At 40.5% G+C, this 19131-nt stretch overlaps 1 protein-coding gene across 3 annotated transcripts in view; it reads left to right on the plus strand.

Annotated features, from left to right (window-relative positions):
• fut8b (fucosyltransferase 8b (alpha (1,6) fucosyltransferase)) overlaps window positions 1-19131 on the plus strand; it is a 333042-nt gene that overhangs the window by 288325 nt on the left and 25586 nt on the right. For all 3 annotated transcript variants that reach the window (XM_061885779.1, XM_061885781.1, XM_061885780.1), the window contains exon 7: window positions 12105-12351. In XM_061885779.1, the coding sequence (XP_061741763.1) occupies window positions 12105-12351 (247 nt within the window). The remainder of the gene's footprint in view (window positions 1-12104; window positions 12352-19131) is intronic.

The raw sequence follows: 19131 nt of genomic DNA on the forward strand, positions 1-19131 counted from the left end.
CTACTGAGCCTCCTGCTTTTCCGTCTTCATACCGACACTTGTCCTTGTGCAGTTTTATGCAGTAAGTCTCATACTTCTGGCAGTGCTCCAAGGTTGTCGGCTGCCCAGAGAATACACCTTTAAAATCGGCCCTTCTCCAGACGTTTTGCCCAGGGCTTTTGCCAAGCGAGACCACCTCCGGACCACCAGATTTCCCAACCCACAGCCATCGTGACATATTGGATTCTTGTAATCCCAGATCTTCGAATTACACTGAAGTAGGGCTGGGCGATATGGCCTTTTATTAATATCTCGATATTTTTAGGCTATGTCACGATACACGATATATAGCTCGATATTTTGCCTTGAAGGAACACTTGATGCATTTATAATCGCAGCAGTATAATGATTCTATGTGTCTACATTAAAACATTATTGTTCATACTGCATTAGAATATGCTCATTTTAAACTTTCATGCCGAGAGGGAAATCACAACTTTAAGTTAATTGACCAAAACTGTATTTATTAAACAGTTATTAAGCAGTGGCACAAAAAATCATGTAAATTCCAAAACAGAAAGTGCAAGATTGTCAGATAGATTTTAAAACAAACTATTAGTGCACTTTTGTGCAGGATGTTACTAAGATGACATATCAAAACAACACTAGATTAAAATGCACTTTTTGTGCAGAACGCCACTACAATAGTTTAAAACAAATAAAGTGCACTTTTGTGCATGATGTCACACAAGATTATTCAAAAAGTGTAAAATAAAAATTAGCTGCATAATAGGAAATCAAATAGTGTATGTCCTTCGCTAGGTGGTAGGTTACTGCGGACGTTATCTCCGTTTGTTGTAGACTATTTGTTTAGGGACGGCGTGGCGCAGTCGGAGAGTGGCTGTGCGCAACCCGAGGGTCCCTGGTTCAATCCCCACCTAGTACCAACCTCGTCACGCCCGTTGTGCCCTGAGCGAGACACTTCCCCCTTGCTCCTGATGGGTGCTGGTTAGCGCCTTGCATGGCAGCTCCCTCCATCAGTGTGTGAATGGGTAAATGTGGAAGTAGTGTCAAAGCGCTTTGAGTACCTTGAAGGTAGAAAAGCGCGATACAAGTACAACCCATTTATCATTTATTTCAAACAGTGTTGATCTGGAAATGGTTGCTTTGGCATTTTGTTGGGCGTAGCATATCAGCTGGAGATGTTGATATGTGGAGTTTCAAGCATTCTTAATTTTCTAGCGGGTGACTCTTCAAATGATGCTACAAATTAGTAGTGCTGCTACTTTTTGTAGCAACGCTTTTGCCGCATACATGACATATTACGGTTGTCTGTTCAACATCTTCCCGCTTGAAGCCAAACCACCACCAGGCGATGGACCCCCTGCTGTTTTTCTTGGGAATTAATTTGTCTTCCTTAATTTTTTTGCCAGATTCACACCTTCTTTTTCTCCTATTATCACTCTCACTGGTCTGCTTGCACCACAGCTAACGTTAACCATGCAATGACCTCTCTGCTCCGTGAGGGAGTATGAGTTGCACGCGTGACGTATGTAACAAGGTCCGCTAGTTTTCTCTCTGTGAGAAGGAGAGACAAAAAAGAGTAAGAAGAGCCTGTATTGTAATGTACGCAACTAAAAGCAACTGCGTGAGAACGTATACTCAAATACTCACAATATAGTCATTTTCTACATTGCACTGAGACAAACCCGCAATATATAGAGTATATTCGATATATTGCCTAGCCATACACCGAAGTAAAAAAAGGGACTTGTCAGGTTCAAACACTGATGACATCTATTAAACAAGACAAAAGGCAAGGAATCAAACAGAGACATAATTCAATTTAGGCTCAGATCTGAAGAGAGACATGGCCACTGTAGTCTGTTCAATGCACCACGCTCTGACGAAAAAGGTTTACATCTCCTCTTTTTATTTAGATATTCAATGTTTACGCAACAACACATGTCACAACAGAAATAGGGTGCCTCGGGCTTGGGCTCGTCCTGGATTCAGCTTTGGCTGATCTTTGAGGACAATAGATAACCCCTCCCGTGTCATTCCAACGTACACAGCAGAATCTTCCAAGACTTTGCTTGGTGCAACAAAGACATCTCTCATCTGTTTACTGGAAACTCAAAGTTGAAAGTTTTTTGGATAATTTACATACAGTTTTTCTAACAGGACTGAAACCTGAAACCTTCAGTTGTTTTTCCTCCAATATTGTAATTATTTAATTTAAGGGATAGGGACCTCTTTGGCGTCCCAGTTCTACGACCCGATTCACGAAAAATCCAACAGTGCCATTTTACGGTACGGAGGTCGCGCCCGGTCGCTGACTCGTCCCATTTTAAAGCTTACTAGATAGATAGATAGATAGATAGATAGATAGATATATAGATAGATAGTACTTTATTGATTAATTCAGGAGAGTTCCTTCAGGAAAATTAAAATTCCAGCAGCAGTGTACAGAGTTGAGATCAATTTAAAAAAGTAAATAATGGGGGTAAAATACTGGTCACTCCGGCAGCACTGAGAGCGGACTCAGCCAATCTACCCGTAGGTCACGTTGCACTAATCCCCTCAATTCCCCCCAAAAACAGATTAACTCGCTAGAATATAAAGAGAATATAGCATTCATCCATAAACGTTGATGCATATGCAAAAGTGCAATATATTTATCTGTACAGTAATCTATTTATTTATATCTGCACCTTTTTGCTCTTTTATCCTGCACTACAACAAGCTAATACAACTAAATGTTGTTCTTATCTGTACTGTAAAGTTCAAATTTGAATGAAAACAAAAGGAACTCTTAGTCTAATTTCCAATGCCAGCAAATGAAAATGATTCAAAAAATTCAACAAAGTGAGGCTCAAATTCTTCCAAAAATGTGCTAGCTTGATGCTAATATTACCTCTTGTGTTATTTATTTTCACCCCATGTTTTTTCCCACTACTGCAACTTAAGCTGGAGTCCTTAATCTCGTTATATGCAAATATAATGACAATAAAGTCCATTCTATTCTATTCTATCCTATACATTGACTTTGCTTTTGACATGCTAGCAATTTTACATGGCGGTTCCAATACCTCCAAAATGTGTCAATGAAAAGTACAACCAAGATTGACGATCAAACATCCGGTGCTTAATAAGTACAATACTTAATTACAGTTTTTACACTTGCAACTTTAATTGCAACCGAATGTCATACTTGCAAATCATACTCAGAATTGTGATAATACAACAAGATATGACAACTGGACAGCAGTTTTTAAATGTTGAAGAAAAAAAAGGACATTTTATTCTGAAAAACAATTAATATTTATTAACGCACAAAAAAGTACCGAAAAAACGTGTACTTTTGAGGACCGACATCAATTCTTCCGTTCTTCATTGATATGCTAAGAAATTTGTTCAAAAAATGTCAGTTTTTCACTTGCATTTTATAAAATCCTACAGAATTCTCATAAGTATGCAGTACCTCAAATTACGACCTCATTGGTTCCGTGACGGAGCTCCGAAGTCAAAACACTTTCCTATAAAATCAACGTCACTTCTTTATACAAACAGAAATGCTTGACCCTGTTAAAATGGCACAATTTTAACACGTAACATGCCATTTAAAAGAAAAACTAACTTAGATAATACGTTTTGTATGGAAAACAACCCAGTAGAACAACGACAACTTTATGAAGCAATGTAATAATAATGTATATCTTTTACTTTGGAAAGTGGACTTCTATGGCATCTCTTTCCAGCTGCTTCTCCGTCAAACACACCATCAGCAGCTTCTTCAGATTGTCATGGATACATGTCTACCTTTTAGGTATGAACCTAACATTCTCGACTGGCGTTGGACTCCTCTGTGCTTTAAAGGCCTACTCTAAACATCTACTACCGACCACGCAGTCTGATAGTTTATATATCAATGATGAAATATTAACATTGCAACACATGCCAATACGGCCGGTTTAGTTTACTAAATTACAATTTAAAATTTGACGCGTATGATGACGCGTGTTTGTGACATTATTGGTTGGAAGGGACATATTAGCGCAGCACCACTTGCGGCTAAAAGCCGTCTCTTTTCATCGCGCAATTACACAGTATTTTGGAAATCTGTGTTGCTGAATCTTTTACAATTTGCTCAAATAATAATGGAGAAGTCAAAGTAGAAAGATGGAGGTGGGAAGCTTAAGCCTTTAGCCACACAAACACACGGTGTTTCCTTGTTTAAAATTCACGGAGGTGAAGCTTTATTATGGATCAGAGCGGTCAAGCGAACATGGTTCCCGACCACTTGTCAACCGGCAAGTTTCGGTGAGAAAATTGTGGTAAAAAGTCGCCTCTTACCGAAAGTCAGCGGCGCTTGCGCCGTCCATGCAGCTGCCGTGACTTTCCTCAGAGACTGGCGTCAACACACCCGTGGACACACCCCTCCTACTATCAGGTACTATTTAACTCAATAAAACACTAGCAACACAATAGAAAGATAAGGGATTTCCCAGAATTTTTCTAGTAAATGTGTCTAAAAACATCTGAATCCGTCCCAATGCAATCGCTTTTTTTTTTTTTTTTAAACTTTTTTTTTCTAGTCCTTCACTCTCAATATCCTCATCCACAAATCTTCGCTTTCTCAGTCCGAATAGCTCTTGATGCTGGAGGCTCCCATTATAAACAATGTGAGGACGTGAGGAGCCCTCACACCGGTGACGTCATCGTCTGCGACTTCCGGTAAAGGCGAGGTTTTTTTATTAGCGAACTTCATCATCGATGTTCTCTTCTAAATCCTTCCAGCAAAAATATGGCAATATGGCGAAATGATCAAGTATGACACATAGAAAGGACCTGCTATCCCCGTTTAAATAAGAAAATCTCATTTCAATAGGCCTTTAATATGGTGCAAAGTGATTGATGATTATTGTTTTTAATCTAATAAATATCACCCGCTTCTTCTTTTTTCTTCTCAGCACTGTCCTTCACACTAAATGTTTTTCCCTCCCATGGTGGATTAAACAAAGTTATGTCGATCTCTAGCTATAAGCTATTGCAAGCGAAGACCATATGTTTAGGTGGATCTAACGGGATTCACTGTGACATTGTGACCCCCACTAATGATTAATGCAATAGCTCCTCCCACTGATTGTTATTATAACCATTGTCTGCATTCAAGAAATTCATAGAGGGACTTGACATAATCGAAAAAGTCAAAGACTCCGCTCGCTCGAGCATGTCCGATAGTTTATGCAAGTGCTCCCCCCTGCCAGTTATTAATGATAACCGCCGCCTTGCAGATCGGTAATTAACATTAGAAATAATTCACAAAATCAAAGCCCAAGGTTACGCCCCATTGTGCATGTCATATGATTCATGTGATCTCTCCTCCTGCCAGTCACTAAAACAAAACAAAACAGTGCACAATAGAAATAAACAGAATAACTCGAAATCAGAGAGTAAAGGTGTCGTACTTAGGGATGGGTATTTATTACGGTACATTTTTTTGGCACCGATTCACGTAAAATCCAACAGTACCTGGGTTCCTTGTGAATTCCCGCCTGGTTTCCCGACTCAGCCAGCGCTTAACACAAAAAAACCTTCAATGTAAGTAAAGTAAGGCTCCACTTTTGCAAAAAAATGGGCCTGCTTGATGCTAATATACATTGGCTATTGACGTGCTACTGATTAGCATCAGCGATTGTACATGGCGATTTTAACACTTCCATATTTGTTGGTGAAAACTACACCTAAGATGCATGTTGCAACAAACAGCTGGTGTGTAATAAGTAAAGTTAAAGTACAAATGACACTCGGTGTGGGGAAATGTGTCCTCTGCATTTGACCCATCTGTGAGGTGAGGGGAGCAGTGAGCAGCAGCGGTGGCCGCACGCGGGAAATTATTTTGCTGATTTAACCCCCAATTCCGACCCTTGATGCTAAGTGCCAAACAGGGAGGTAATGGGTCCCGTTTTTACAGTCTTTGGTATGACTCGGCCGGGGTTTGAACTCACAACCTACCGATACTCTAACCCCAAGGCCACTGAGTTGGTGCATAATAGAAATAAACAAAACGACTCGAAATCGAAGACTCAAGGTGTCATATTAGGGATGGGTATTCAATCCGCTACTTTTTTTGGCACCGATTCACGTAAAATCCAATGGTACCTGGGTTCAATACAGTACAATACAATACAATACAATACGTGCACTACAATACTTGGAGTGTTAAAGGGTAACATTATAGCAGTATAGCTCGGTTGGTAGAGCGGCCGTGCCAGCAACTTGAGGGTTGCAGGTTCAATCCCCGCTTCCGCCATCATATTCACTCCTGTTGTGTCCTTGGGCAAGACACTTTACCCACCTGCTCCCAGTGCCACCCACACTGGTTTAAATGTAAAAATTAGATATAGGGTTTCACTATGTAAAGCGCTTTGAGTCATTAGAGAAAAGGCGCTTTATAAATAGAATTCACTTCACATTATCACAATTTCAGAAGGGTTAAAACCAATAAAAATCAGTTCCCAGTGGGTTATTTTATTTTTCAAAGTTTTTTTCAAAATTTTACCCGTCCCGGAATATCCCTAAAAAAAGCTTTAAAGTGCCTGATTTTCGCTATCTGTAGAGACACTGTCCATTTTCCTGTGACGTCACATAGCGATGCCAATACAAACAACGTGCCGGTTACCACAGCAAGATATAGCGACATTAGCTCGGATTCAGACTCGGATTTCTGCGGCTTAAGCCATTCAACAGATTACGCGTGTATTGAAACGGATGGTTGGAGTATAGAGGCAGATGGCGAAAATGAAATTGAAGAAGAAACTGAGTCTATTGAGCAAATAACTATTGACGCTTTCCGGCAATGTTTGCCTTAGCATCGCCGGTAAAATGTGCAGACCAACGATCGGAAGTTTCGCATCTTGTGACACTGGAGCAACTTAAATCCGCCGATTGGTAAGTGTTTGTTTGGCATTAAATGTGGGTGGAAGGACATGCTGGATGTAAATAGTTTCAAATGTACATACAGCTAGCCTAAATAGCATGTTAGCATTGATTAGCTGGCAGTCATGCCGCGACCAAATATGTCTGATTAGCACATAAGTCAATAACATCAACAACACTCACCTTTGTGATTTTGTTGACTTTATAGTTGGAAATGCATCTGCAGGTTATCCATACATCTCCGTGCCATGTCTGCCTTAGCATCGCCGGTAAATAGCATGTTAGCATCGATTAGCATGCCATGCTAATCGATGCACATTCTACGTAAATCAACTTGAATCCGTCCCTGATCGTGTTGTTACACCCTCCGACAACACACCGACGAGGCAAGATGTGAAAACAGTCGAAAAAATGGAAAATAGCAGAGCTGATTTGACTCGATGTGTATCAATCTATCAATCAATGTTTACTTATATAGCCCTAAATCACTAGTGTTTCAAAGGGCTGCACAAACCACAACACAAACCACTACGACATCCTCGCTAGGCCCACATAAGGGCAAGGAAAACTCACACCCAGTGGGACGTCGGTGATAATGATGACTATGAGAACCTTGGAGAAGAGGAAAGCAATGGATGTCGAGCGGGTCTAACATGATACTGTGAAAGTTCAATCCATAATGGATCCACACAGTCGCGAGAGTCCAGTCCAAAGCGGATCCGACCCAGCAGCGAGAGTCCCGTTCACAGCGGAGCCAGCAGGAAAACATCCCAAGCGGAGGCGGATCAGCAGCGCAGAGATGTCCCCAGCCGATACACAGGCAAGCAGTACATGGCCACCGGATCGGACCGGACCCCTTCCACAAGGGAGAGTGGGACATAGGAGAAAAAAGAAAAGAAACGGCAGATCAACTGGTCTAAAAAGGGAGTCTATTTAAAGGCTACAGTATTCAAATGACTTTTAAGGTGAGACTTGAATGCTTCTACTGAGGTGGCATCTCGAACTGTTACCGGGAGGGCATTCCAGAGTACTGGAGCCCGAAATGAAAACGCTCTATAGCCCGCAGACTTTTTTTGGGCTTTGGGTATCACTAATAAGCCGGAGTCCTTTGAACGCAGATTTCTTGCCGAGACATACGGTACAATACAATCGGCAAGATAAGATGGAGCTAGACCGTGTAGTATTTTATATGTAAGTAGTAAAACCTTAAAGTCACATCTTAAGTGCACAGGAAGCCAGTGCAGGTGTGCCAGTACAGGTGTAATGTGATCAAACTTTCTTGTTCTCGTCAAAAGTCTATCAGCCGCATTTTGTACCAACTGTAATCTTTTAATGCTAGACATGGGGAGACCCGAAAATAATACGTTACAGTAGTCGAGGCGAGACGTAACAAACGCATGGATAATGATCTCAGCGTCTTTAGTGGACAGAATGGAGCGAATTTTAGCGATATTACGGAGATGAAAGAAGGCCGTTTTAGTAACGCTTTTAATGTGTGACTCAAAGGAGAGAGTTGGGTCGAAGATAATACCCAGATTTTTTACCGCCTTGTTTAATTGTTTGGTTGTCAAATGTTAGAGTTGTATTATTAAATAGAGGTCGGTGTCTAGCAGGACCAATAATCAGCATTCCCGTTTTTTTGGCGTTGAGTTGCAAAAAGTTAGCGGACATCCATTGTTTAATTTCATTAAGACACGCCTCCAGCTGACTACAATCCGGCGTGTTGGTCAGCTTTAGGGGCATGTAGAGTTGGGTGTCATCAGCATAACAGTAAAAGCTAACACCGTACTTGCGTATGATGTCACCTAGCGGCAGCATGTAGATGCTGAAGAGTGCAGGGTCAAGGACCGAACCCTGGGGAACTCCACATGTTACCTTAACGTAGTCCGAGGTCACATTGTTATGGGAGACGCACTGCATCCTCCACATGTTACCTTAACGTAGTCCGAGGTCACATTGTTATGGGAGACGCACTGCATCCTATCAGTAAGATAAGAGTTAAACCAAGACAGGGCTAAGTCTGACATACCAATTCGTGTTTTGATACGTTCTAATAAAATATTATGATCGACGGTATCGAAAGCAGCGCTAAGATCGAGGAGCAGCAACATAGATGACGCATCAGAATCCATCGTTAGCAATAGATCATTAGTCATTTTTGCGAGGGCTGTCTCCGTGGAGTGATTTGCCCTGAAACCGGATTGAAAGGTTTCACATAGATTGTTAGACGCTAAGTGTTCATTTAACTGCTCCGCAACAATTTTTTCGAGGATTTTTGAAATAAATGGAGGGTGAGACACCGGTCGGTAGTTTACCATGAGGTCAGGATCGAGGTTAGGTCTTTTAAGAAGAGGATGAATAACCGCTTTTTTGAATGCTAGGGGAACAGTGCCCGAGGAAAGTGATAAGTTTATAATATTTAGCACTGATGGACCTAATAATACAAAGAGCTCCTTGATCAGTTTCCCAGGAAGAGGGTCAAGTAAACATGTTGTTTGTTTTATTCCATTTACACGTTGTAACAATTCCTCTAATGTTATTTCCTCAAAACGAGAGAAACTATTTTGGAGGGCAATATTCGCCGTATATACAGCCGTATCTGTGTTAATAGAACCCAGTTGTAGCTGGGACGCATTGTCTTTAATCTCCTTTCTAATGACTTCAATTTTCTTACTAAAGAATTGCATAAAGTCATCACCTGAGTGTGTGGAGCTACTGGACGGGGTCCCTTGTTGGGTTAGCGATGCTACCTACTAAACAAAAATTTGGGATCGTTTTTATTACGGTGGATGAGATTTGAGTAATATTTAGCTTTAGCTAAGGTAAGCATGCGTTTATAAGTTATTAAACTATCACTCCATGCTTGATGGTGCACCTCAAGTTTAGTCGTGCGCCATTTGCGTTCCAGCTTTCTACATAATAATTTCTGAGCTCTAGATTCTTCTGTAAACCACGGGGTACGCTTTTTTGGAACCTTTTTTAACTTTAGCGGTGCTATGTTATCAATGGTTTCGCGCAGGTCGTCGTTAAAGTTGTTAGTGAGGTTATCAATAGAGCCCACATACTTTGGGAATGGTGCCATTACCGAGGGCAGTAGGTCAGCAAGAGTTGTCGTTGTTGCCGTATTAATGTTGCGGCTGCTATAGCTGTTATTATTATTATTAGTTTGACAAACATGCGTCTGAACCTCGAATTTTATAAGGTAATGATCGGACAATACTTTAGTATACGGAAGTATCGTAACTTTAGAAACGGTGATACCCCTGACAAGCACTAGGTCTATATTATTACCGTTGCGATGCGTGGGTTCATTTATTATTTGTGTAAGACCACAGCTATCAATTATAGTCTGGAGCGCTACGCACGGTGGATCCGATGGGGTATTCATATGGATCTTAAAGTCCCCCATTATGATTATATTATCGGCGTGCGTCACTAGATCAGCAACAAACTCTGAGAATTCATTGATAAAGTCCGAATAGGGCCCTGGGGGGCGGTAGATAACAGCCAGGTGTAGAGGCAGCGGTGTGACAGACCTCATAGTAAGCACCTCAAACGATTTATATTTATTATTTATGTTAGGACTAAGGTTAAAGTTTTCGTTGTATATTAGTGTGACCCCTCCACCCCTTTTAAGGGGACGGGCAATGTGCGCGTGTGTAAAGTTAGGAGGACATGCCTCATTTAGCGCAAAAAAGTCGTTTGGTTTAAGCCAGGTTTCGCTGAGACCGATGACGTTAAGATTGTTGTCTCTAATGATATCATTAACTAACACCGTTTTGGGAGACAATGATCTTATGTTTAAAACACCTGTATTATAGGTAGTGGGCTGTTTTAGGGAATTTTTGATCAAATTAACCGTAGTAGCAATATTAATAATGTTGTGTTTATTATGCCCAGTGCATTTAGTATAATTACGACCATATCTTGGAATTGATACGACGGGAATTTTCCGATTGTTTGTTTGTTGCTTTGATAAACTGCACGCATCATAGTTTGCCACCTCAGTAGAACACTTGTCCAACTCTGAAACAATCAAAGCAGAAAAAACGTGTTCTAATTTAACTGACTCCTTACCCAGACCAGTAGTTTCGCATCTTCCATTTAAATCCAGCTTCAGGATGGAAGGAAGTGGTGTTCTGTGGAGATTTGCCTTCTGCTTTGTTTTTAGCCCCGCTCGGCATCCGCGTTTCCGATCACACCGCTGGCGTCTGCCCCGTCGACGCCCCCCGCTGCTACTATACTCCCCTGCTTCACAGGCCGCTGGATGTAGCCGCCAAAGTAGTCCCGTGCTAGTTAGCAGGTCTAGCAAGCACGCGTCTATCAATCCAAAATGGCCCAATATGTCCACATCCAGAAGTGTCTGGCGGTCGTACGTGATCACGGAGTGACCACGATGTGAGCCAGCCATAAAGTTTGTAGAATTGTCCGGTATTTCTGCCGAATGTTCCATATTTAGCAAGAGCTCCTCGAAGTCGCAGCCCGTCTGGGCGCCTAATGTGTTTGACAAAATGGCCGATTGACTACCTAGGTGAAGTCACGTTCCGACGTCATCGCTCCACGAGCGATAAATAGAAAGGCGCCTAATTCGCCATTAATCACCCATTTAGAGTTCGGAAATTGGTTAAAAAAATATATGGTCTTTTTTCTGCAACATCAAGGTATATATTGACGCTTACGTAGGTCTGGTGATAATGTTCCCCTTTAACACTTTTTAGGGCGCAACAAATGCATCTAACTTCGTAGATTTGCAAATTAATGTCATGCTTGCAAATGTGACTTAGAAATATAATAATAAAGCAAGATATAACACCTGGACAGCAGTTGTCATAATCAGCTCATTTTTAAATGTTCCAATAAAAAAGGAGATTTTCTCATTAAAAAAAAAAACGGTGTTAACCATACACAAAAGTATCAAAAATTGGTACCGGTATTGATTCCCAAGTACCAGGAATTGGTATTGTATTGGTTCGAGTCGTAGTACATTATGTTACTACAAACCAAACAACTCTGTATACATACAATTGCATTAGTGATGGCTAAATGGTGCATTAGTGAGTATGTGGCACACTCACTGGTTGTATTGACACCATGTTGCTATTCCATAATAGCGCCATTGGCTGGGTTATTTTTCTGACTTTGACCAATCAAACGAGTAAAACCCTTGTCTTTGGTTTTTGCAGGAGAAGCCCATGATAAGGATATCCAGGTTGTAGAGTTGCCTATAGTGGACAGCCTTCACCCTCGCCCGCCTTACCTGCCTCTGGCCATCCCCGAGGACCTGGCCCCGCGCCTGCACCGCCTCCACGGGGACCCCTCCGTGTGGTGGGTCTCCCAGTTCGTCAAGTACCTGGTGCGACCCCAGGCTTGGCTGGAGAAGGAGATCCAGCAGACCACCGCCAAGCTTGGCTTCAAACACCCCATCATCGGGTAAGAGCGCTCACCTGTCATTGTTTTCATCTGCTTCCTATCCTCTGTCATAAAGTGTTTCATTACAAAGGCAAACAGTAGTCTGAGTCCTGAGCAAATATAGACATAGCCGGGGGTCCCTGGTGCAGCTTTGTTTGAAGTTAATATTAAGCTAATGCAATATTAAAATCAAAGGACATTAGGTTGATGAGGTTTTGTTTATTTCCGTCTTTTATTTTCTCACTAGTTTGCTGATACATCCATGGTCGACCCTTCCGGGTTCCCACAATAAAATGACTAACAACTTCATAGGAAATGTTGTATGTTATGTAGGAGCCTTTGTGTGTGTATACATATATGTGTTTATGTATGTATATATATATATATATATATATATATATATATATATGTATATATATATACTATGTTTTTGAGGATCTATACAGCGCTTGTTGAGAGATGACAGGTCTGGATGATATATAATAAACAGTTTCTCTTTTAAGCATAGGTTGCATCTTTTATTACCACTGTTGTAAGTTGTGCTGGATGCAAGAATTTGCCATGTTATTGAATATTCAACATTATTGTCTTTGAGGTTCAAATGTGCTTGCTGAGTTCTGTACAATTCCGCAAAGTCTGGTTTCTAAAGGAGGCCCTGTGATTATTCCATCTGGTTTGAAACGCTCCTTCGGTCAATCCTACGTACGTGTCGGATGTGTTAATGTCCTTGCGTGTTACCTTTAAATGGGTTGTACTTGTATAGCGCTTTTCTACCTTGTAGGTACTCAAAGCGCTTTGACACTACTTCCACATTTACCCATTCACACACACATTCACACACTGATGGAGGGAGCTGCCACGCAAGGTGCTAAACAGCACCCATCAGGAGCAAGGGTGAAGTGTCTTGCTCAGGACACAACGGACATGACGAGGTTGGTACTAGGTGGGATTTGAACCAGGGTTGCGCACGGCCACTCTCCCACTGCGCCACGCCGTCCCTTTGCTTGGTAAACGACTGATGTTTGTAAGCACACCCCGTTGATATATATATGTATGTATATGTATGTATGTATATATATATACACACACATATATATGTATGTATATATATAAAAATATAGACAGTATATATATACATATACTTATATATATATATATATATATATATACATATATATACAGTATATATATATATACATAATATATATATGTATATAAGTATATGTATGTATATATATATATATATATATATATTTATATATATATATATATATATATATTTATATATATATATATATATATATATATATATATATATATATATATATATATATATATATATATATATATATATATATATATATATATACAGTATATATTCATACAGTATATAGCAGTGATCCTCAAACTGTGGTATATGTACCACTAGACCCTTGGCAGGCAACCCAAAATGTTGAAAGAGCAATATTGGACCAAAAATACAAAAACCAATCTGTCTGGAGCCGCAAAAAATGTGTTATAATGAAGGCAACACATGATATCAATCAATCAATCAATGTTTACTTATATAGCCCTAAATCACTAGTGTCTCAAAGGGCTGCACAAACTACTACGACTTCCTCGGTAGGAAACTCACATATATAAGTGTCTTTATTAGTTGTATTAGCCTACCATCAAAATGGCCATGTGTCGCTGGCTGACGAAAATCTTTGCTGAAAGAAATGTTGAAATGTAATATTCTACCAATTTTGACAACATTGGAAAACATTAGTAAAAACGGAGGCTTCTCAGAGGGTGAGATAACTCCTGAAAATTACTGCCTTAGAATGGCCAAAGGTATACAGTCGCGATCAAAAGTTTACATACACTTGTAAAGAACATAATGTCATGGCTGTCTTGAGTTTCCAATCATTTCTACAACTCTTATTATTTTGTGATAGAGTGATTAGAGCACATACTTGTTGGTCACAAAAAACATTCATGAAGTTTGGTTCTTTTATGAATTTATTATAAATTACTGAAAATGTGACCAAATCTGCTGGGTCAAAAGTATACATACAGTAATGTTAATATTTGGTTACATGTCCCTTGGCAAGTTTCACTGCAATAAGGTGCTTTTGGTAGCCATCCACAAGCTTCTGGTTGAATTTTTGACCACTCCTCTTGACAAAATTGGTGCAGTTCAGCTAAATTTGTTGGTTTTCTGACATGGACTTGTTTCTTCAGCATTGTCCACAAGTCAGGATTTTGGTAAGCCATTCTAAAACCTTCATTTTACCCTGATTTAGCCATTCCTTTACCACTTTTGACGTGTGTTTGGGGTCTCATTGTCCTGTTGGAACACTAAACTGCGCCCAAGACCCAACTTCCGGGTTGATGATTTTAGGTTGTCCTGAAGAATTTGGAGGTAATCCTCCTTTTTCATTGTCCCATTTAAAGCACCAGTTCCATTGGCAGCAAAACAGGCCCAGAGTATATAATACTACCAAACCGTGCTTAATGGTAGGAATGGTGTTCCTGGGATTAAAGGCTTCACCTTTTCTCCTCCAAACATATTACTGGGTATTGTGGCCAAACAGTTCAATTTTTGTTTCATCTGACATCACATGGACAAAAATAAGATCTTCTGTAAGAAAGTTCTGTAATAAATTCATAAAAGAACCAAACTTCATGAAGGTTTTTTGTGACAAACAAGTATGTGCTCCAACCACTCAGCCATGACATTATGTCCTTCACAAGTGTATGTAAACTTTTGACCACGACTGTAGATGTGTGTGACCAAGTTAAAGGAAACGACAGGCTGTCTTCCTCTAACAAATTTATTACAATCTTTGCAAGCTGGGCAATGTTTGCTGTGGTCTGGAACAACATGGCGCACAATCAACTATCAGAAATGCAGTCAATATTACATACAGATAATGTGTCATGAGACATGCAGATATAAATTAAATACACAGATGACATAAGTAAAGGACATTAAATGAGCTCAAATATACCTACAAACAAGGCATGATGATGCAATATGTTAGCATCGATTAGTTTGCAGTCCTGCACTAACCAAATATGCCTAATTAGTACTCAACACAAGTCAATAACATCAACAAAGCTCATCTTTGTGCATTTACACACAGTATAAAACATTTGGTGGAAAAAATGAGATAAAGAGTGGGACGGTGTGGCGCAGTGGAGTGTGGCCATGCAAAACCCGAGGGTCCCTGGTTCAATCCCCATCTAGTACCAACCTCGTTACATCTGTTGTGTCCTGATCAAGACACTTCACCCTTGCTCCTGATGGGTGCTGTTTAGCACCTTGCGTGGCAGCTCCCTCCATCAGTGTGTGAATGTGTGTGTGAATGGGTAAATGTGGAAGTAGTGTCAAAGCGCTTTTAGTACCTTGAAGGTAGAAAATCACTATACAAGTATAACCCATTTATAATTTATTATACAACACGTCTTTCTGTGGCAGCGTCGGAGAAAGTTATACATGTAAACAAACTACGCTGAGTTCAAGGACCGCCAAAATTAGTAGGACAAAATGGCGCTCGCCAAATCAATCAATCAAGGTTTATTTATATAACCCTAAATCACAAGTGTCTCAAAGGGCTGCACAAATACTCTCATCAGGGAAGCATAAACATAAACATAACAAACAGTGGGTTTTCTAACAATTAGAAAGGTCTTTGTCATGTTTGTCCTCCTACAGAATCCATATTAAAACAAAAATATTGATTTTCCCCATATTTAAACATTTTCATACATTTTTGAAACACCTCCAGGGAGCCACTAGGGCGGCGCTAAAGAGCAGCGAGTTGCCAACTCCTGCACTAGTGGTACACCAAAGGCACAGTCTTTTGTTTTTCCCATTGTCAAACACAGTGTTACTGTTCAAATACTGTGTAATGTTGCAGCGGCCAAAAACCTGAAATATAGCTGTTAAATCAAGCCTCTGCCTTGTTTTAATGAATACTTGGGCCCACTACGCTAATGTCTGGATGACTCGCCTCCATATTTCCAGTGGTGAGCTCCGAGTTACGAAACCTCGTTTTGATGAAGCTGGCTGTGGCGCGGTCTTTCCGGCGTCACTTTCTCTCTGAACTCAGTTTGTAAACGATCAATGAGTCCATACAAAACTAAGTGCCGGATATTCAAGAAATATACGGCGCACTTACCCGTGTAAAAAATTATCCAAGGAGGGAGACCTTACACCAGGGGTGTCAAACGTACGGCCCGCGGGCTTGATCGGGCCCGCGGGATGAGTTTGCGAAGTATAAAAATGAGCGGAAATTTTTGAATGAAAAAACCTGCTGTTCTAGATGTGTCCACTAGATGTCGCACTAGCAATATTTTGTATCTTTCTAATCTAGATTATGCTACATATGTAAGAAAAAAAGAAAAGAAAAACACGTTAGTGCACCAGTCGAGGTAAATGAGCAAACTACATAAATGACATCCTGTAATTTGATTTGATTTTTTTTATCCTGATATATTGAAAATTACTTGACTGATGAACATTATCACATAATATATTCAGAAAGTATAAATAACGATGTGGGGGGGGGCGTGGCCTGCAGTCCTGCAACAAAGCAGGGTGTGCACGGAACAAATTCGAGATCAGCGACAGGTGCGTAGAAGGCCCACCTGGGCGTGCTTATCTAATCACCTGTCGCTCTGTTAAAGGCAGCAGCCGGGAAGGAGAGAGGGGTGGTTGATTGTGGAGCACGAGCGAAAGCAAGACTGACAAAAATACAATTGCTAAAAAGCACAAAGACAGTTTATTGCAAAATAGAACATTCTCGTAAAACTGGAAGAGCCTGGCCTGTCGGTGATTGGTGATCCGAAAAACCCGGAAAAGCAAGTTTTCCACGCACGACAAATAAAGATAGAATACTATTAGCCGCAACATGTGAGTGTAAAATAAACCCGACAACATTATGATTTCTACATTTTCAGAATGTGCTTGTTCTATTTTTAAACAAAAAAAACAATCTGTATTTGTCTTTATTTTTAAGTTATCTTGCCGTGATTTTACCCGTCCGGCCCACTTGGGAGAAGATTTTTCTCCATGTGGCCCCCCATCTAAAATGAGTTTGACACCCCTGCCTTAAACGATAATCATTTAGGCTAAATAATAATTTCTTTAAGGGGTTATCTGGCTTAGTGTTGACATAGCCTTAATCTGTTATTTGTCCCCCCATGTGGTGTATGGGAGTGGTTCTCAAATGAGGGTACGTGTACCCCTGGGGGGTACTTGAAGATTTGTTTTTAAATATTCTAAAAATAGCAACAATTCAAAAATCTTTTATAAATATATTTATTGAATAATACTTCAACAAAATATGAATGTAAGTTCATAAAATGAGAAAAGAAATGCAACAATGCAATATTCAGTGTTGACAGCTAGATTGTGGACATGTTCCATAAATATTGATGTTTAAGATTTCCTTTTTTGTGAAGAAATGTTTAGAATTAAGTTCATGAATCCAGATGGATCTCTACTACAATCCCCAAAGAGGGAACTTTAAGTTGATGATTACTTCTATGTGTAGAAATCTTTATTTATAATTGAATCACTTGTTTATTTTTCAAAAACTTTTTAGTTATTTTTATATCTTTTTTTCCAAATAGTTAAAAAAAGACCACTACAAATGAGCAATATTTTGCACAGTTATACAATTTAATAAATCAGAAACTGATGACATAGTGCTGTATTTTACTTCATCTCTTTTTTTCAACCAAAAATGCTTTGCTCTGATTAGGGGGTACTTGAATTAAAACAAAAGTTCACAGGGGGTACATCACTGAAAAAAGGTTGAGAACCACTGCTGTATGGTGCCACAATTAAGGGGAAGTTAGCATTTTGCCTGCAAGCCATTCTCTCCATTTTGCACGTCCTGCCTCGGATTGTTCCTCGCCATGGTGATGATGAGGCGGTGACGAGAGAACAGTGTCTCTGATGTGACTTACAGCTTCTTGCCTAGGCAGCCCCATAGTTTCCGCAACGTCCCGGGAGCCTCCCCGAGTTCTCCGGCGGCTTGGCGAAGGAAAATGTAGAAACCAAAGGCAAAGACCCGAGTTATGTCCTGGAAAGCTCACATTGAAATTTTAGCGAGCGAGCTGCACCGGTCCCTCCCAACTCTTTTTGTTTGGCTGCAAGCCATCTTTCCTCATCTTCGTCCTTCGCCGCTTGCGTTCTCCCTCGCTCTCGTTACGTTCCCCACTCCCTTTGTGTTCCCTTTCATAACCACAGCAGCCGCCGTCTCTTTGAGCAATCCTTAACTCTCCTACCCTTTTATCTCCTTTTTTTTTTTTTTTTTTTTTACTTTCTGACTCATTTCGGCTCACTACTCACATTTCAATTGTTCTTCCCGCCAAGTCTGCTCTCACCTCTCCGTTGCCTTCCCCCTGGCACACATCTGCATTCGCCATCGTCGTAGTTTTCCACTCTTCCCTGCTACGTTATGGTGTCTCGCACACACGCCGTCGCCGAGAAAAGGTTTGATCACGTATTCCCCTTCACACTCCCCCACATCCAGTCAATGAACTAATGTTGCAGTGAAGTGTGTGTACGTTGGTGTCAGCACTTTGCGTGGGTAATAACGTGTGTGGATGGAGGTAAGGAGGGGGTGTAAAAGTCTGCAAAGAAGCTGTGTGTTGAAGTTTTTCTTTTCTCAACCTCTTCATTTCCTGTTAGAATTTTCCTGAGCCACTGGGTGTCAATAGGAGCAGAGTTTAGTAACATTTAGGGTTGTCCGGTATACCGGTAATTGTCATAACGAGGACTTTGGTGTGATTTGTTTTCCC

This window comes from Nerophis ophidion, linkage group LG24 (assembly GCF_033978795.1).
Source record: "Nerophis ophidion isolate RoL-2023_Sa linkage group LG24, RoL_Noph_v1.0, whole genome shotgun sequence".
Taxonomy (NCBI): Eukaryota; Metazoa; Chordata; class Actinopteri; order Syngnathiformes; family Syngnathidae; genus Nerophis; species Nerophis ophidion.